The 20,799-nt window shown below is 39.2% G+C and overlaps 1 protein-coding gene across 2 annotated transcripts in view; it reads right to left on the reverse strand.

Moving 5' to 3' along the window:
- The window catches only part of DGKQ (diacylglycerol kinase theta), a 104,175-nt gene that overhangs the window by 28,072 nt on the left and 55,304 nt on the right, over window positions 1-20,799 (reverse strand). Inside the window, exons 8-15 of one of the 2 annotated variants that reach the window (XM_058166936.1) lie at window positions 19,220-19,320; window positions 18,233-18,456; window positions 13,196-13,286; window positions 11,972-12,026; window positions 11,709-11,770; window positions 9,494-9,644; window positions 8,430-8,468; window positions 7,884-7,999 (exon numbers count right to left, since the gene is read on the reverse strand). In XM_058166936.1, coding sequence (XP_058022919.1) covers window positions 7,884-7,999; window positions 8,430-8,468; window positions 9,494-9,644; window positions 11,709-11,770; window positions 11,972-12,026; window positions 13,196-13,286; window positions 18,233-18,456; window positions 19,220-19,320 — 839 coding nt within the window. The remainder of the gene's footprint in view (window positions 1-7,883; window positions 8,000-8,429; window positions 8,469-9,493; window positions 9,645-11,708; window positions 11,771-11,971; window positions 12,027-13,195; window positions 13,287-18,232; window positions 18,457-19,219; window positions 19,321-20,799) is intronic. The other variant, XM_058166937.1, reaches the window with a different exon arrangement.

A 20,799-nucleotide genomic window follows, 5' to 3' on the forward strand; every position in this document is an offset into this window, starting at 1 on the left:
ACCCAGCTGTTTTGAGTAACTATCGTCCAGTCTCCAACCTTCGCTTTGTGGCGAAGTTTGTTGAGAGTGTGGTGGCACACCAGTTACCCCAGTACCTGGATGAATCTGTCTATCTAGACCCGTTCCAGTCCGGTTTCCGACCCGGGTACAGCACGGAGACAGCTTTGGTCGCATTGGTGGATGACCTCTGGAGGGCCCGGGATAGAGGTTATTCCTCTGCCCTGGTTCTCCTTGATCTCTCAGCGGCTTTTGATACCATCGACCATGGTATCTTGCTGCGGCGGTTGGAGGGATTGGGTGTTTCGGTGGTTCTCATCCTATCTCTCCGACCGATCGCAGACGGTGTTGGCAGGGGGGCAGAGGTCGACCTCGAGGCGCCTCCTTTGTGGGGTGCCACAGGGGTCGGTTCTCTCGCCTCTCCTGTTCAACATCTACATGAAGCCGCTGGGCGAGGTCATCAGTGGTTTTGGGGTGAGTTATCAACTGTACGCGGATGACACCCAGCTGTACATTTCCACCCCTGACCACCCCAATGAAGCTGTTGAAGTGTTGTCTCGGTGTGTGGAGGCCGTACGGGTCTGGATGGGGAGAAACAGGCTCAAGCTCAACCTCCAAGACTGAGTGGCTGTGGATGCGGCATCCCGGTACAGTCAGCTGCAACCGCTGCTGACTGTTGGGGCGAATCATTGGCCCAATGGAGAGGTGCGCAATTTGGGGGTTCTCCTGGATGGACGGTTGTCCTTTGAAGATCATTTGGCGACCGTCTCCAGGAGAGCTTTTTACCAGGTTCGCCTGGTCCGCCAGTTGCGCGCCTTTCTAGACCGGGATGCCTTATGCACGGTCACTCATGTCCTCGCCACTTCGCCTGGACTACTGTAACGCCTCACATGGGGCTCCCCTTGAGGTGCACCCGGAGACTTCAGTTAGTTCAGAATGCAGCCGCGCGGGTGATAGAGGGAGCCACTCGTGGCTCCCATATAACACCGATCCTGCGCAGGCTGCACTGGCTACCTGTGGTTTTCCGAGTGCACTTCAAGGTGTTGGTTACCACCTTTAAAGCGCTCCATGGCATAGGACCGGGATATCTTCGGGACCGCCTTCTGTTACCACATGCCTCCCACCGACCGGTACGCTCTCATAGAGAGGGCCTCCTCAGGGTGCCGTCAGCCAGACAGTGCAGGCTGGCGACCCCCAGGGGGAGAGCCTTCTCTGTGGGGGCACCTACCCTCTGGAATGAGCTTCCCCCAGGACTTCGACAACTTCCAGACCTCCGGACCTTTCGCCGCGAGCTTAAAACATATCTATTCTTTCGAGCAGGACTGGCTTAATAGGGTTTTAAATATGGATTTTATTGGGGTTTATTTTATATTTCGTATTGTATTTTAAATTTAGGCTATTGGAATAAGTTTTTTAAATATTGTTTTTATTGAAATGTATTGTTTTTATTTTATCTGCCTGTTCACCGCCCTGAATCCTCCGGGAGAAGGGCAGTATACAAATTAAATTATTATTATTATTATTATTATTATTATTATTATTATTATTATTATTATTATTATTATTATTATTATTATTATTATTATTATTATTATTATTATTAAAATGGATGAGGGGGCTTTCTTGCCAATCTTTCAGGAACAAGAGAAAATTCATGGGCTTCCCGATTAAGAGGAAGTGCAGTCTCTGAAAATTCTGACAGCAAGGCAGCAGGAGTCGGCAAAGTAAAAGGCAAAAAACAGGGAAACAAATAATCACAGATAAGCATCTAGCTGGACAAAGGTGAATTCCAGGTCAAGCAATCCAAAGCCAAGCTGAAGATTTATGATGCCAAATCAGCAGCAGTTAAACAAGCAGGGGTTGTAAATAACTAGATTCACAAAGTCACCGTACATTTAGCCAGATGCTTAAATTGCTTCTGGAAAATGAAAACTGTTTCTGTGAGTCTTAAATCCCTTCCTTGCCAAGAGTGACAGCTGCTGCCTTCCTTCTGCTCTGCTGGTTAGTTCCCTGTCTTGCTCCCCCACCAGTGGGGAGGCACTAGGTTGAGATTGTGGTTAAAGGTAAAGGTTCCCCTCGCACGTACGTGCTAGTCGTTGCCAACTCTAGGGAGCGGTGCTCATCTTTGTTTCAAAGCCGAAGAACCAGCACTGTCCGAAGACGTCTCCGTGGTCATGTGGCCAGCATGACTCAATGCCAAAGGCGAATGGAACGCTGTTACCTTCCCACCAAAGGTGGTCCCTATTTTTTCTACTTGCATTTTTATGTGCTTTTGAAACTGCTAGATTGGCAGAAGCTGGGACAAGTAATGGGAGCTCACCCTGTTACACGGCAGCACTAGGGATTCGAACCGCTGAGCTGCCGACCTTTCGATCAACAAGCTCAATGTCCTAGCCCCTGAGCCACCTCGTCCCTCTGAGATTGTGGTTACGCTATATCAAATCAATAGTTTTCACAAAATACTGAAGAGGTTTTCTACAGAGGCAAATCAAGAACCATTTGCTGTATAACAGAGTTGGGGAGATTTGGAGGATGGGTCCAACCACCTTCTCCGTCACACAGCAGAGCTCCTCATCTACACACCCTTATACAGGACTAGCTGGATACCCGTGCTCCGCTACAAAACTATGTAATTGGGCTTGATAAATTGACACTTACAGCTTGAAAATTAATGAGTAGTTATGATCGGCCTCTCCTCTCCGCTTCTCCCCCTCAGGCTTTCCCCACAGAAGCCTCCCCTATCCTATCCCCTTCTCTCCCTCAGCCTTGCCCCACAGAAGCCTCTCCTGTCCTATCCCGTTCTCTCCATAGTTATTTTCAGGTTGGGACAGGGAGTAGAATGTCTAACTAATTAGCATCAGAGCATGTTAATAATAATATAAGAAATACTAATGATCTGATGGTCATTTTGAAAAATCCTTTCTTAGTGAGCACCTAGAAGCCAAGAGGAACATACGTGCCAAATTTCAAGTTTGTAGGTGTTACAGTTCTGGATATTTCGTGATTATGGCATGAGTGGTTTTCACTTTTATATATATAGATTATGAACATCCATGGTAGCCATGTTCGAATTTAATTTTCAAAATCCCTACAAGTCTTTGTAAGCGACCCCTGGCAGCAACCCCTGATTTTGTCCTTATTTTATTTTTGTAGTACATACGAATGCCTGAAGGATTGGAAGACCCTATGGGCTTACAATAAACTATATCAATCAGAAATATTCATGTTTCACTTTCACTTTTCATAAATGAAAATGGACTAGATCAGTGGTAGTCAACCTGGTCCCTACCACCCACTAGTGGGCATTCCAGCTTTCATGGTGGGCGGTAGGGGTTTTGTCCGATACTGAAGCACTTTCCTTTTTTTTAATTTAATTGACTTTTTAAAAAAATTCATAGCATTATTTAAAAACATTTTCATTAGATTTTCATAAAATTCCCCGTGTCAATTTAAATTTCTGAAAATATACTATTTGTATCGCCTGCACATAAGTTTAGTTCACGTTACGTAAGTGAAACTAAATGGCGCTATAGGGACCGCAAACAAAAGAGCCTCATCCCAGAATAGTTCGTGTGTCTTCCCCCGAACCGGTGGGCAATTAGAAAATTTTGCTACTAACAGAGATACAAAAGTGGGCTGTAGGTATAAAAAGGTTGACTACCCCTGGACTAGATTAACTCTCTTATTTTTATTGTGGGACACTTGGTGAGGCTACCCTTTTATCTACTTTATTCCATGCTTTATACTAGAAAACTGTGGTTGATTTCAAACAATTCAGTGTAAATCTGGCTTCACGAGGACAATGAGTTGCTTAGTTCACTTCTTTCCTCTTCTGGCAAAGTTGGACAAAAATTGAAAGTTTCTGCTTCTAGTTTAGATTAACCACAAGTTTACACATAGTTTGTGATTAAATGTAATTATGGCTACTTTACAGAAAACAGCGTCACAATCCACAGACCTGACTTGTTTCTACTACCATACTACCCCTCCATTTCCAAGGTCTCATTAATCTAAAGGGGAACCAAACATTTCTAAACTTTTTGCAACTGATCTGAGAACACAGAGGATTGTTTATGTAACTTTTAAATTATCAATCAGGTTGGATCTGAACCAGTTCATATGAATGTTTACCTTGCTTTTTCTACACCTACACACAAGCCAAATGCAGTGAAAGAAATTCCCCTCTCTATTCAATTCTGCATCTCTATATTCTTTTGACGCAAATTCCTAAGGAAAATTAATCACCAAGAGGAGCAACGTGTAGAAATAAGCAATACATAGACTTAAGGACAGTGGTGAAATCCAATTTTTTTTTACTATTGGTTCTTTGGGCGTGGCTTGGTGGGCATGGCAGGGGAAGGATACTGCAAAATCACCATTCCTTCCTCACTCCTGGGGGAAGGATATTGCAAAATCTCCGTTCCCACCCTTGAAGTAGTTCTTTGAACTACTCAAATTTTCCACTACTGGTTCTCCAGAACTTGTCAGAACCTGCTGGATTTCACCCTTGCTTAAGGGACTCCTTTGCAATGTATGACTGCATTCCCGCTCCCCCCCACCAATTTTTTTCTGCCTGAAAAAAAAGCATTATGCACCGAGTGTTCACTTGAGCAGAAATAAACCTCTGCCTGCCTCTTTTAATTTGGAAGTAAAAGGAAACTCTTTGAAATCTGATTTATATGTACATGAAACCTTGTAAAACAAGACTTAACTAATTGTTTGCATGATCCTACTGAACAATTTCAAGTAAGGTGGGGATTTTTCAAAGGGTTTACTATAAGTCATTGAACTTTGCAATTGCACCTATTGTTTAATATACAATTCTTAAAGTACTTATCTAGAATTAAAATATCTTGCAAATCATAAGAAACAAAAGATTTAGACTCAGTAAACAAGCAATAGCAGTAACTATAGCAGGTTAGGAGTTACAGTATTGTCCCCAGATATAATCTCACAAATGCTCCCAGTATCAGTATGTACCCACAACACAAATCAAGAAATGGTTGGGGAGAAATTCAGCCAGATATGAATCCATGGGATTGGTCTAACCAGTGGTGGGATTCAGCCAGTTCGCACCACTTCGGGAGAACCGGTTGTTAACTTTCTGAGCAGTTTGGTGAATTGGTTGTTGGAAGAAATTATTAGGGCCGAGAACCGGTTGTTAAATTATTTGAATCCCACCACTGGGTCTAACTCATAAAAGAAACATCAAAGAATTCCTAAATGTCATAGGATGCACATCCAGGAAATAAGGTTTCATGCTGCTGCTGTATAAGAAAATGTGACCATTCATTTTTACATTTTCAAGAGAGTTCAGCTTGCCAGATTTATTGCCAATTCAATACTGACTATATTCAACAATATACAGAGTTATTTACAAAGGTAAATTAACTCACTGTTATACTCTCCAGAAATAGCTCATGTTTTTATTTAAAGCACACTGGAACTGTCCTTCAAGCTTGTAAATTGGCAAAGCTGTTTTTCTTTTAGATAGAACCAAAATAGCTTATTATTTTAAATGCCCAAATTAAACACAACTGTTCTTTATTTATAACAACACATTTCCTAATTGACAGTAAATTCTCCAGTGCCACTTTTTGTTAATTCTTCACATGCTCTGTGTGATCAGAGTAGAATATCAAAATAGTGCTGAATTTAATTTAACAAGTTAAATTGCTATAAAAATGAAATCACTTTCATTTCACTAAGAACACTTTGCTCTGATTATAGAATAGATTTGTATCACCTCTATGCCAAAGAGCACATATTTAATTAATACAATTTATACTGGGCAAATGTTTGAACATTCATTATTTAAACAATATCAATCCAGTTGGACTTTAAGGAACAACTCAATTATGTAAAACATTCAGTCAGTAATATGCAATGGATTATTTCCTTTATACTAACTAACTAATATATTCTTATTCTAACTATTTAGCTAACTTCTTCTAAGTATTTAATTTAATTTAACTAACATGTGAAGTGTTAGTGCCACTTTATAATGTCCTGGTAAGATCACACTTGGAATATTGCATTCAGTTTTGGTTGCCACGATATAAAAAAGATCTTGAGACTCTGGGAAGAGTGCAGAGAAGAGCGACAAAGATTAGGGGGGTGGAGGCTGAAACATATGAAGAACAGTTGCAGAAATTGGGTATGTCTAGTCTAATAAAAAGAAGGATGGAATGACATGATAGCAGTGTTCCAATATTTAAGAGGCTGCCACAAAGAAGAGGTGGTCAACCTATTCTCCAAAGCACCTGGAGGCAGGACAAGAAGCAATGGATGGAAACTAATCAAGGAAAGAACCAAACTGGAATTAAGCAGAAATCGCCTACCATTGAGAACAATTAACCAGTGGACTGCTTGCCTTCAAAAGTTGTGGATACTCCATCACTAGAGGTTGTTAAGGAGAGACTGGACAACCATTTGTCTGAGATAGTATGGGGTCTCCTGCTTGAGCAGGGGCTTGGACTAGAGGACCTCCCTATTCTCTTATTTTCTTATTTATTTTGCAATGATTGCAATCTCCAATCCTGTTAAAAATCTACAGAAAGCTAATAGAAGAGGTCATCTACCAATTTGGGATAAAATATCATCAATATTCTCCATTCTCATTGAAATGGGGCACATGGTAGAATTTTTAAGCCAGTACCTGGGATTACCAGGATCTGGAAAGGAAACAAAATAGACAACTGGAGTAATAGTTCATTAAGTAATTTAATGATTCTGGATTCGTAACAACTTTCCCTCTGAACAGCTAATGTCTCCCTTATCTTGGGATTCCTCCTGGACTCATGGCTCTTGATGGAAGAACAAGTGGAAGTAATGATCAGGAGGGTCTTTGCCCAGCTGCACTCATGCCTAAGCTGAAGAGTATCTCTCATTCTGTAAGTATCTCACTTCTGGATTGATGCAATTCCTTTTATATGTGGCTATCATCGAAAATGACACAGAAATTTCAATTAGTGCAAGCTGTGTCACCCCATGTTATGGGCAATATAATTGCTGCTACATAACTATAGAGTTAACAAGGCTAACTGTCCATATGTTTCCAAGTGCATTCAAGGTGGTAGATCATTAATTAAAAAGCCCTACGTGGCTCAGGGCTTGGGTATACATGAAATCTGAATCTGCCTAACCATTATGTTCAAACAGAGAATGCCTGTTGAAGGCCATTGTGTACTACCCAGTGTAATCAGAGGTGGGTTTCAGCAAGTTCTGACCAGTTCTGGAGAACCAGTAGCGGAAATTTTGAGTAGTTTGGAGAACTGGTAGTAAATATTCTGACTGGCCCCGCCCCCATCTATTCTCTGACTCCCGAGTCCCAGCTGATTGGAAGGAAATGGGGATTTTGCAGTATCCTTCCCCTGGAGTGGGGAGGGATTGGAGATTTTATAATATCTTTTCCTTGGAGTGGGGTGGGAATGGAGATTTACAGTATCGTTCCCTTGTCCCACCCACCAAGCCACACCCACCAAGCCACAGCCACAGAGCCGGTAGTAAAAAAATTTGAAACCCACCGAGTATAATTAGTAGGTCATGGAAATGGACATAGTCTACAGCAGCTCCCCGCTTTTGAAACAGTTTCACCCCTGAAATGCTGGTAGTCCACTCATTACGGCTTTCCAAAGGCTTGCAAAGACACCTGACTGAAGGCCTTCAGAGATTCACTCCTATTGGTGCCACAGTATATTTTACAGAAATTCTATAACTTTCATATAAACTGTAATGAACTGGGAGCCACTAGATTGAAGTAATATATGTGTCTTAAAATAAAACAAAATAAAAATAAACATCAGAGAAAATATGCTAAATAAGCATGAACGGTGTAATTAGAACACATATTAATGCCTTATGTTACTACAGCCAATGGATCTTACCAGTATTTCAGGGAGAATAACTGCAGTTAATGCCTTGTCATTGATGAAAGTATCTTTAACTAACATATACAGTCTTTCAGCTTCAGAAAAACAAGTAATTTCTAGCACAACAGCACCTAAATAAATGAAGAATATATTTAATATGACATGCCCATATTTCATATGTATAATACTGTGAGTTTCCATAATTGTTCCAACATAAGTATTAGTATGCCATTCATCTCACTCACTCAAATCTAAAACTTTATTGATTATTAGGGTCACTGGGGACTGGGTTTATTTCTGGAAAACAAAACCTCTCTTTCTATTGGTACGGTCTTGATTTTTCTTAAAAAAAAGTAAAATGTTTTCTATTCTAGGAGATGAAACTTCAATACACATAATAGTATAATTAGGGAAGAGCTCATGCTTCTACATGCAAAGAGCATTAGGAGGACGGGAAAGAACTAGTGAAGTGATTCTTACATGTACCATACATGAACCAGAGCAAAACAGAACATCCAATAATTCAGCTGCCAAGTTTAAATTAAATCATGATATTCTTACCTTGAGATGAATATATGTGATTCATAGAAACTAAATTGGCTGAAACGATAATAAAAAAAAAATCATTGTCCAAGCATCCCTTTTAAAAACTTTTTTTCTAACTGAAAGAAAAGTGTACCGCTAATAAGTTAATGCTGTCTCATTTTAGATGTATTTTGAAAGACCAGTTTTGTTTATTTGAAGAAGAATGAAATTTAAACACAAATTGTCCATGGATTTTAAACTAAGGCTTCAGGATAGTAAATAGGATCAACTGGTCTGTGATAAAACAAAGCTAATTCCAAATAGTACTGATGGGAATATGTTAGTTAAACAAACACAAATCACACATAAGCTAACTATTAATTTAAGTTGCTGTCACAAAGGATTGGATGGCTAACATTACATAAACCATGGGCACAATTTTCATCTATGCAACTGAGTGTTTGAGGACCCAACAGATAGATATATACACAATCTACATTCATTCCCACAAATGTGATGGAAAAAGTGTGACAGAATGATTGCATAACATCCCAGGTTGGTGTTTAACAAAGAATCCAATATGTTTTCACTCAGCAATATATCTAACTCACAAACTTCCACTTCTTCTTCATTATCCAAAACAGCCAAATCTAACTTAGTTAATTTTAAAAAGAAACCAGTCTTCATACCTACTCTTCTTAAGGGGATATTACTTTAACATCACTTCAGTATTCCTTATTATTTTCTACCATTTCCCCCCCAAAACTAAACTTATAAATGTAGTGCATATACTTCTAATAATTCTTTCATGTAAAATCATATGCACAAAAATGGAAAGTGACTGTTATTCAATCCAAGGAAAAAATGAAAGGGTAGGACAATTTATTAATAGTAAAAATAAGTGTCAGGGGCCTACAGATGATTGCCTCTGATTAAATAAGAGACTTTTTTTTTCATTTTCTACAAGTTACAGCATGTAGAAAAAATATGAAAAGTAATTCCAAAAATAGATGACATTTCAGAACATTTCAAAATATAAAAGCACTTTTCAATTTATGTAGATTTTAAAAAGACACAGGGGAAGGGGGTATCCAACGTACTTTTGATGGCTAATTCATCTTTGAGGATTTTTGTATATTCTTCTGGAGTAAGATGGAGTGGCAGACCACCAACAAACAGATAGACACGCACAGTCGATATATTATTTTCTACAATGTAAAATCTTGTTTGGTTCATCTGCCGCAATGATGTCTGGTAAGAAAAAATAATAATAAAGCACATTTCATATGGAGAGAAGGCCAAGACTTCTATAACCATTCTGCCATCAGTACCAAAACATAATTCCCAGACCATGAAACCTGTCTACTATAAGGATCATTCTTCAGTAGACAAGTTTCCTTTTATGTGGATTTGCCTCTTCATTTTCAGTCTGTCCAGGGGTGAAATCCAGCAGGTTCTGACAGGTTCCGGAGAACTGGTAGCGGAAATTTTGAGTAGTTCGGAGAACCGGCAAATGCCACCTCTGGCTGGCCCCAGAGTGGGGAGGGAATGGGGATTTTGCAATATCCTTCCCCCGGGAGTAGGGTGGGAATGGAGATTTTGCAATATCCTTCCCTTGCCACGCCCACCAAGCCATACCCACCAAGCCACATCATGCCCACCAAGGCACGCCCACAGAACCGGTAGTAAAAAAATTTGAATTTCACCACTGTTTGACCTACATATTTAGAGTGCCGTTAGTATGAACAGGCATAATTTTAGGCTAATATTATTGAATTTAAAATTCTATGCCAAGAATACATAGTGAAGAACATAGTAAACTATTTTGCACAATTACTTATGATTAAAATAGCTGTTGCCACAATAAGCCAGAAATGCAGTTTATGAGCGACATGTAATCAGCACAAGCAAAGACAAAGACCACCAGAAATAAGAACCTTATTACTTATGAACTAGGACTTTTGCCTCCTTCCTCAAATAAACCAGGATTTGGAGCTATTATATATTTTCTTCTTCCAACCAGTGCTTTTTTAAAGGAGGCATAAACCCAGATTTGCAGCATTGGTGAAATATTGGTAGTCCTTGACTTACAATAGTTTGTTTAATGACAGTTCAAAGTTACAACAGCACTGAAAAATGTGAGTTATGAACACTTTTCACACTTATGACTTTTTCAGCATCTCCATGGTCCCATAATCAAAATTCAGATGCTTGGCAACTGACTCATTATGATAGATGCAGTGTCCCTGCGTCATGTGATCCCCTTTTGTGACCTTCTGTCAAACAAAAATCAATAGGGAAGCCAGAGTCACTTAACAACCAGGTTAATAATTTATCAGATGCAATGATTCACTTAGCAACTGCAGCGAGAAAAGTGGTAAAATGGGGCAAACTCAGTTATACGTTTCATTTAGCAGCATAAATTTTGGACTCAAATGTGGTCATAACTCAAGCACTATTGTTGTGGCAGCAGAGCTGGCAGCAGATTTGGACAGTGAGAAGGTTGGGGAGGAACGTGGGCCAGTCCTAGAGTCTGGGGAAGGATCTGAGTCAGAGGCAGAGAGGGGGCCAAGACCAGCTGGTAATTCTTTGCTGGCTCCGGAATCTCCGGAGTCTGACATCAGCGAGGCAGAAGAACAGCATGAGCCTGCTCCCAGTGTGCGCATTCACAGAGCTGCCAGGAGACAGGAACAATTAAGGAAACAGAGTCGACTTGGGGGCAAGGCTTGGAGATGATTGGCACCTCCCATAAGACATAAAAGAGAAGCGAACGGGATGTGAGCTCTTGCAGGAAGCAATTAGTTCTTCTGGCCAATTCAAGATTTGAAAATTCTGTTTGTGACTCTGTGCCAAGTTTGGCCTTGCCCTGCATCTGGAAATTAGCTCTTTGGCAGCATTCCACATGAGATAGGTGGGTGCTGACAACCTTCCTTTGAAAGGCTGTTTATCAAGCGTTGGCGCATTGCAAATGAAAGTAATTTACAGCCGTAAATTACTGTACAATATGAATTAAAGAGGTTTCCCAGGACTACGTTTGTGCTGTTTACTTTCTAAGGAAGCTTCCTGTACTGAATTTTGTTTCTTCTAGAGTTTCTGCTTGGTTAAGCAACATCACCTCACTAGGAAAGCCAAGTTCATAAATTATAAAAGTAGAAATATCAGCAACCGTGGAATCTTCTTACTTGTGAATCCAGTCATTTTGGCTAAATATCTTTGTACCATGATTATTTGTTTTAGAAATATTCATAAGAGTTTGAACATTTAGTAAAGCACCGAAGGATATAGAAAAGTACTTTATACAGTTTCCTTGTTTACCTTTCTGATGTCTTGTAACCTGCTGATAATTGATTCATGATCATCCAGCACCATTCGCTGAACTAAGGAGAATTTTTAAAAAAATCTTAATTGATTCTTTTTTAATTGAAAGCTATCATGCAATTAATTAAAACAGTCAAAATGGCAAGTATGAAAATTTCTTAGGAGTAAGCAAACTTGCAATTAAAAAAAGAGAGAGAATTAGACATCCAGGCTTTTAAATTGAAGTTACATTTACATAATTCAGTGGAACAGTCTCTCACCTTGTCTTGAGCCCATCAGGACCTCCACCAATTTGAAGTTTTGGAAGCAATCTGACTGCCAAAAGACAGATATTTTAACAGTGATTATCCAGCAAAATATAGGATTTAAAACTGAACAGTTTTCATTATTTAAAAAGAAAAGAAAATGTCTTATTAACAGAAGTAATCTGTCGTCCCTTTAGTATCATAATCTTACTACCTGAAAAGATGGGAAATTTTGTACTGCAGTTTGAAAAATAAGTTGTAGACCTTTATTAGACATCGAAAGACAAATTTCCTTGAACGCCGCATAAGTGCCAAAGTATTAAATGTTAATTTACTCTATAGAATGAGTGGCGCTCAGCTACTAATGATCTAAAGTGAAGCACGTTTTGCACAAAATGTCCCCCTGGGTTTAACACGACAGGTGTAGAATGTCAATAGCATTATCACCAGGGGCTAACTATTAATAGATTATTAATTTTGGCAAGAATCAATGCAAAAAGAACTCCAAAAGCCACAAAAAAAGAGAAGAGGATAAGGATTATTCTCATCCAGGCTTAGTCTTAAATGTTAATTTAACCTATTTGGGGGCCTCAGAGCATAACATGATTCTATTAAAGAAAAATATGGGAATTGCCTGTTTTTAGTAGGCAAAATCTCATAGATGCATCATACACTGAAGAAAGGAATGTGAATTATATTTAGTATTTATAATAATATCAAAACCTGATCCTTATGGATCTTATCCTGATTTCTCATGCCACATATCAAGAAGGGAAAAAAATCCAAACTCATGCAGAAGAAGATTCACTCTCTGTAACCTTCACTCCCTCTAACAAGATCATAAAACTATAACTTTCAATCCTGTCAGATTGAATATATATAGACCTAAGCTCTTTCATTTGCTTTTTGGGGAGTCTTAGAGAGTATATACAATATAACAGGAGGCTGATCATCCTGACCTTCTGCTTTCCCTTCCCATCATTCTTCTATCAAGTAAGGTCAACATAGCAGTTAGTAAAAAAAAATAATGCTATTTAAATACCTAGTTCCTAGGACATTGCAGGATGTGGAGAAACAGAAGACATATGAAAACTCTAATGGACCAGCAATGACATTCCCTAGCTATTTTCATATGCCTCTTGTTTGGAATCACAGTAGGACTGCAAATAGAATAAGACCATTAAATTTAACTCATAAGACCCTAGAAGAACCAACTGGTAGCTTTATATTACTGCCTACCTGGTATCCAAGTAGTGGAAGAACTTCTTTAATCACCATTTCGGTGGTGCTCCCCTTATTTATGCGTATTGAGACACAGGCCACTCCAACCCTGAGGACACAGATAGAAGTTTATATGCAAGATAAGAGAATCAAAGAAAGAGAAACAATTTTTTCTCATTCTCTAAAAGGTAAAGGTTCCCTTCACACATATGTGCTAGTCATTCCTGACTCATCTCCATTTCAAAGCCTAAGAGCCAGCGCTGTCCAAAGACGTCTCCGTGGTCATGTGGCTGTCATGACTAAACGCCAAAGGCGCATGGAACGCTGTTACCTTCCCACCAAAGGTGGCTCCTATTTTTTCTAATTGCATTTTTTGCATGCTTTCGAACTGCTAGGTTGGCAGAAGCTGGGGCAAGTAACGGGAGCTCACCCGACAAGCCCAGCATCTTAGCCACTGAGCTACTGTGTCCCTGAATGTATCATAGGAAAATATATATATGAACTTCTTGTTATTTGATTATTTATTTATTTATGTTATTGTGGCACCCACTGGAGCTTCTGTTTTGTTAAATAAACTAAATCATGAAGGACCTTCAAGATTCCTCGTTTTGCTCTTAAACTATAGTGTTCTTCTTCCTTTCATTTTCTTTGCAGCTGTTTAAAATCTGGTTTTTAACTCACAAACTTGCTACCATCATCTACAATTAGTGTCTGAGATTATAAGATTATATAATTGCCCATCAAGCAAACATGATTCAGGGACGCAAACATAGAGGGAGATGGGCAGTCTAGAAATGCAAAATATAAATAAAATAAATCATAAAAATTAAAAAAACCCACAAAACAAAACTAATAAATAACAATGATATAATAACAGCTATTAAGGACAAGATTTAGTTAGATCCTTTCTTAAAACAATCTTCAAATGCATATAATCACTGCCTGATTTTAAAACTGAAAGTTACCATTTCAGTGATTAAAGCTAGTGAATAAACAAATATAGCATGGCAAGATATTACACCATGTATTTCATTCAGAACAAAGGAAGCTGTTATGTATCTCTACAGATGTTGCTGGAACAATAATGCACACAGAATACTAGCATTTCTCTTGCTTACTCTGAAAAACTGGCTAAGGAATTAAGAAGTTTAATGATTAGAAAATAATGTAAAGGTATAATATATTATTTTGATTTTAATAATTGCTGCTGCTTTCACTGTCATCCAGCTAGGCAGGGGTCGGCAACCTTAAACACTCAAAGAGCCACAAAGGTTCTAACCAGAAGCTCCCATTCAATTCTGGAGCTGACCAAAAGTCCGGTTCCCCCACCATAGAGTCTCCTCCTAGCACGGCATCCTTTTTCCTCTACCTGTCCTAACCGAAAGCCCAATCAGCTGTGGAGCTGACCAGCAACAGGGAGCTATAGCAGAGGGATGAAAGAGCCACATGCGGCTCCAGAGCTCCAGGTTGCTGACCCCTGTGTTAAGGCATGAATACACATAGCTTTGCTTCCTTTTCTTGTTCACCGATTATCTACTGACAGTCTCCTTTGCAACATGCAAAAGTAAGTGTTTTTCCCCCCCCACAAGCATAAACAAGCATTGGCTACATTTAAAAATGTTGGGAATGGCAACTGCTCCTTAAAAACAATGCATGTTTATAGAAAGCCAAGGGGTTGTGGGAGAATTATATAAGTGGTAAAAACGTGCACAGGTTGCTATAATTTTATCTGACAGATTTTCTAAGTAAATCATTAAAGAAGAAACATCAGGTGGAAAAGACGACGTCATATTTATTATCAGACTGAATAATCAGTCTAAGAGTCCTGAATTTATAACACTCCAACTACATATTGTCCAAAACAAATACTTGTTTTCAATACCTGCCTTCTAAATCAACCGTACAACAGTTGGAAGCGATCTGGAACTCTGTTTGACTTTTTTTCGCACTTACGACCACTGCAGCATCCCCATGGTCACGTGATTAAAATTTGGACACCTGCCAACTGGCATTTATTTATGACAGTTGCAGTGTCCCGGGGTCATGGGATCACCTTCTGCGACCTTCTCACAAACAAAGTCAGTGGGGGAAGCTGGATTTGCTTAACAACCATGTTACTAACTTAACAACTGCAGTGATTTGCTTAACACCTGCGGCAAGAAAGGCTGTAAAATGGGGCAAAGTTCACTTAACAGTTGTCATGTTTAGCAATGGAAATTTTGGGCTCAATTGTAGTTGCACGTTGTTATCATTTTTTAAAATTTTTATTCTGACGTACACAGATTCAATCCCGTATCAACAGAAAGTAAGACAACTTGTCTTACAGAAAATAAGATCACATTTACGAATTATCACCCCATTCAACATATTACTTGGACATCCTATTTAGGTAACTCCATACAAGATTCCTTCAAGTAATGTGACGATGTAATTATGTAACGTAATTAATTTCCAACTAGCTTAAAATGAGGACAGTATAATAATACATGCTTTATTGAGACTGGACAGCTCAGAGACAATCTAATCAGTAATAACCTTCTTGCTGTTGGAGACACAACTGAGTAGCTGGAATACTCATTCATATGTCTTGGACTCTGCCCAAAATATGTACTTTGCCATATTTTGAGAATGAAATCAACAGGATATAATTGATATGATTCTGCATCAATGGCTACGTGTTAAAGTGTCAGCCCTTCGAGGCAGCCTAGGTCAGGGAATAGATTCTACAGTATGACTAGAACTATATTTTACTGTGATAGACTATTGTAATTAATTTTTGTCAACCTGATGGTGTTTTCCCTCCTTCTCATACCTCAGGGAGATATATCAGAGCCAATCTAAGATGCTTTTTTCATGATTTTCTCATTTCCCAGGACTTCAAACTTGTTTTTGCTTTTGCAACTCTCACTGCCTATTTCCTCCAAGGTCTTCTCAGTGGTTGTCCACATAAACATGCATTTGTTCTTTTTGGCTATATCCCTAATATTTTGACATCAAGTGCTGTGAACTTTGAGATTGGCTAAAAGAAAAGCATACAACAACGGAGATATCTATACCGAAAGTATTTCCTTAACAACCCACATTGATACCAGTAACTCTGCCACTAAGCAAAGCAGACCCTAAGTGGAAAATCCTGTTAGTGTGACTGAGCTATCTGGCTAGAAAGAGATAAGAGAACTTAGTTTCATGCTTTCAGTTTTTGTTTGCCTACTAACCACTTCCTTGCACTTTGGAATGCTCAAGTGCCTGGTTACTGTGTTGTAAGCATCAAAAGCAATATGATCATAACAGAGCCAGGGCTAGGAGCTGCAAGTGCACTATGCAAACAAACAGCCTGCAGTACTCTCTTGAAATCCCTTCCTCTTCAATCTCTCCACTCAGCAAGGTGGGAAGGGAGAGAAACAAAGCATAAATATGTTCTTCTTTTCACCTTTGTAAAAAAAACATTCTAAACTAATTAAAATGTTGACAATTCACACATAGCACCTATCCATTCTTTAGATAAGGTACAAGTAGCCCTTGTTTACCAACCACTCATTCGGTAACTGTTTGAAATTACAACATTGCTTAAAAAAATAACTTTGTGCTTAATATATGCTCATTTATGACCTTTGGAGCATACCTCTGTCACATGATGGCCACTATAGTCAGTATGTGTTGACCTGTGCCTGATTCATGGGCCGTTGCTCGCAGAGCAGAGAGATTGGAAAGGATGAGATTGCAAGAGAGTAAGCTGTTTGCATTTCTACACATGGAAATTGTGCCAACACGATCAGAAGACTGTGAGTTCAAGTCCCACCTTAGCTATTAAAGCCAGCTGGATGACTTTGGACCAATCTCTCTCTCTATCTATCCCTCTCTCTCCCACTCTCTCTCTCTCATTTTTTTTTCTCTACCCAACCCACCCCTGACAGCATTGTTGTGGTGGGACAGTAGGAGGATGGTGTGTTGTTGTATATGTCCACCACCTCGAGTTATTTGTAAAAATAATAAAGACAAGATACAAATAAATAAATAAATAAAAACCATAAATAAATCCCCAAAGAATTTTCTGAAAATTCAGGGCCATTTAGCTTTATCACCAAATTCTGATGATTCGATATGGAGAGATTGATTCCAAGGATTGGGCAAAGGCTTTTTATTTAACATCCCAAAAAACTGAGTCAACAATATAATGGTTGTAGCCTCAATGAATGTGACTGGAGGGGGGGCACTCTTTTTTCAATCCCACCAATGTGGATCTACAAATTAATCTCAATTTTGCTATTATTAAACCATACAAAAGAAAAAGACAAGTGCTTTCCATATCCCTAATGGTGTTAAAATAATGCGATGTCGGGTGTACTTAACCAACTCTTTAAGTTGTTTGTTTATGTATAAGGTTGACACTGTAGCATAAATACCTCAGTACTTTGATATCATGTCATAGTAGTAGCTGGCAACTTCTGTCTGACTTTATTAATACTTGGACAGGAAGCCAACAAAAAATCTTATCAAACAAGACACATGGATATGTTCAGACAGTCCCTAGGTACAGAGTTGAAGGAAGACTTCAACTTGAACCTTCTTGTATCGTTTATACAAGAGGGATCTATGAATTGAGGGAGGGAGGTACTCTTGCATTCCCTGGTAAATATAGAAGCAGCTGCTAAAAGAAGAGGTCTATACAGAAGCTAGATAAGACTGCAGTAATTTGTTGCTGCAAGGCATGGATGCCTTTGAAGATTAGCCTGAAGATTAGTTTGAAGAATTTAATCCATGTTATGTATGGACAGGGCTTCTCTCTCTCTTTCTTTCTTTCTCTCTTTCCCTTCCCTTTCCAATTCTTTCTTCCCCGTACCGCACTCCCGTTAATTGTATTCTCTTTCTTCTTTTCCCAGAACAGATATTCCTTCAAAAACCGGTTTCAGATGGATTTAGTAACTAACCTAAGGTTGACCTGACCATGCTACCTAGTCTGTTGATTTTTTTCAACAGACCCTTGATCATCTCTTTTGAGTAAATAAATATACAAGAAGAGTAGAATTGGAATTTGCTGAGAAAATGATGACTCACTTCAGCCAGCCGGGATAAATCTTTATGACTTCATTCTCTTTAGGTTTAGCTCTGATAACCCACGCCTCAGGAACAGCTTCTCGAAAGACAGATCCCGGCTGCGCCTCTTCAGTCGTATCGTTCCTATTAATGATGTCGTCACAAAACAAGGCCTGCTGAGTGAATGTCTGAAGTTCGTAATCTTGTTGATCATCACTGATGTAGTATGCCCTCAGTGCAGCCTCCTACAACAGTAAATCCTTGTTTTTTAAAAAAATCAAAAAAATACGCCTGAATGGAATGGTGGTACAGCCCTCACTTATGTCAAATTCCAATCAGCAGTTACATTTCCCCTGAGAAGTTTCGTGATAAGTATGAAAAAAGTATGAAATTCTAATCTTTACTCAAGATTGGCAAGTTCTATCATAATGCATCATCATGTATTCCAATTACCAATATAACCCATCCTAGATTGTTCTTATTTAGTGGGATAAGACCCGGTTAGCCCCGGGATGGGAGATTATTCAGACATTCCAAGGTCTCAGAATAGATTGAGAAATTGCAATGACATTCCAGAAAAAACAATAGTGATCTATTTTCCTAAATTTATTAAGAAATCAACATGGATCTGTCCAGTCAACTTCGCAAAAGCTTCACTTAATCTCCTTCATTGGTATAGTGACCATTGGCAGCCAATGTCTCCTCCCATTAAGTAGACATAACTTAATAACCTCCAAATGTTGATTCTCTATTTAGAGTCAATCAAAACTCAAAATACAAGTAGCAGCATTACGCATATGGCAAAGACTGTAAAATATACTGAAAATTAAGATAAAACTTAAAAAAACATATCTATGTCAGTACTATACCAGCTACTAGTTACTTTCTCACTGGTTACTGTTTTGCAATAAAAGAATAACCCTTGAACCAAATTATTAGTCTCTCTTACAAACAGAATTAAATTCTTCAGCATTTTCAATAAACAGTTTGGTCTGTTGGCATTCTTACCACAACTTCTTCATTTTTTGCAATCCTCGGAACTGTGATAAGACGATACTGATTACGTTTTACTGCATCATTCCCATCATATATTTTTAATATTTGTTTACCTAAAACAAAAACAAGTATTCTAATGTGTAACAAAAGAAATACAGTTAAGTAGCATAGACCTCCAAATTGCTGAGGCATTCGAAAGGTTAATGCTTAATTGCTATATTAATGGATTGTGATTGCAGTTCTATTATTTACACTGATCAAAGAGACTACATTGAGTAACGTCTGATCTGAAAGAAATAAGCAAGAATTTCTCAGATTCATTTTAAAAACATTTTCTCTTCCACTCATGAGCTATCAGACTGTACTAGCTGTCATCCAGTAGTATAGATTACCACATGAAGAGTTCTCCTTTGCTGCAGCTCTTTAATCAAAAGCTAGATAAGTCATCAGTCAGAGGTTCTCTAGTGCAGTGTTTCTCAACCTTGGCAACGTTAAGATATGTCAATTAACTTCAGTTCCCAGAATTCTGATGGTTGTAATCCATACGTCTTGAGGTTCCCATTGAGAAACGTTGCTCTAGCGCAGGGGTGTCAAAGTCAAGGCCTGTGGGCCAGATCCAGCCCATGGAGTGCTTAGATTTGGCCCATAGAGCTCCCTTGGAAACAGTAAAGGACCGGCCCATGGTGCCTCTGCCAGCAAAAACGGAGCTCAGGAGGGCTGCAGCTCCCGAGCTCCATTTTCACTGGCAGAGGGTTACAGGAAGCGGTCACAGCTGAAAACAGAGCTCAGGAGTCCATTTTGCTGGCAGAGCGCTCAGGCCACCACCAGCGCCCCCGACACGAGTGATGTCAAGCTGGCCACATCCACTCTGGCCAAACCCACCCCAGCCCCCCGAGCTCAAACACAGCCCTGACGCGGCCCTCAATGAAATTGAGTTTGACACTCCTGTTCTAGTGAATCATCCACTGGTCAGGGAATTAAATAAAATTATATTTAAGACCTACCAATTTCTACTCAGAAGCTAGATAGTCATCACCCAGAAGTCCTCTAATGCAGTGAGTGTTTCTGAACCTTGGCAACTTTAGGACATGTGGACTTAAAGACACGTGGATTTCATTACTCTAAAAACTTAAAAATTGCATTGTTACCTTTTCCTTTATAATCCTGGATGCTCTAGCAAAATCTGAATCCAAACAGATCTTGAGAACCAATGCTAATTACCCAAAACCGTGATTTACGGATGTACAAGAGTGCCAGCCTTCATAGCAACAGCATATAAGACTTATATACCGCCCCATAGTGCTTTACAGTACTCTCTGGGCAGTTTACAGAGTCAGCATATTGCCCTCCAACAATCTGGGTCCTTAGTTTACCAACCTCAGAAGGTTGACACAGGAAGGCTAACTCAACCTTGAACCTCATCAGGATCGAACTCTTGGCAGTGGGCAGAGTTAGCCTGCAATACTGCATTCTAACCACTGTACCAGGCTTCATAAGTCAATGCCATAATGCTAAAGTCCATTTCTACATAAGCCTCCATTCAAATGGGCCACAAAAATCACATCCACAGTCATACCCACTTTCCATTTATA

The sequence above is a fragment of the Ahaetulla prasina genome, chromosome 2 (genome assembly GCF_028640845.1).
Source record: "Ahaetulla prasina isolate Xishuangbanna chromosome 2, ASM2864084v1, whole genome shotgun sequence".
NCBI classification, from domain to species: Eukaryota; Metazoa; Chordata; class Lepidosauria; order Squamata; family Colubridae; genus Ahaetulla; species Ahaetulla prasina.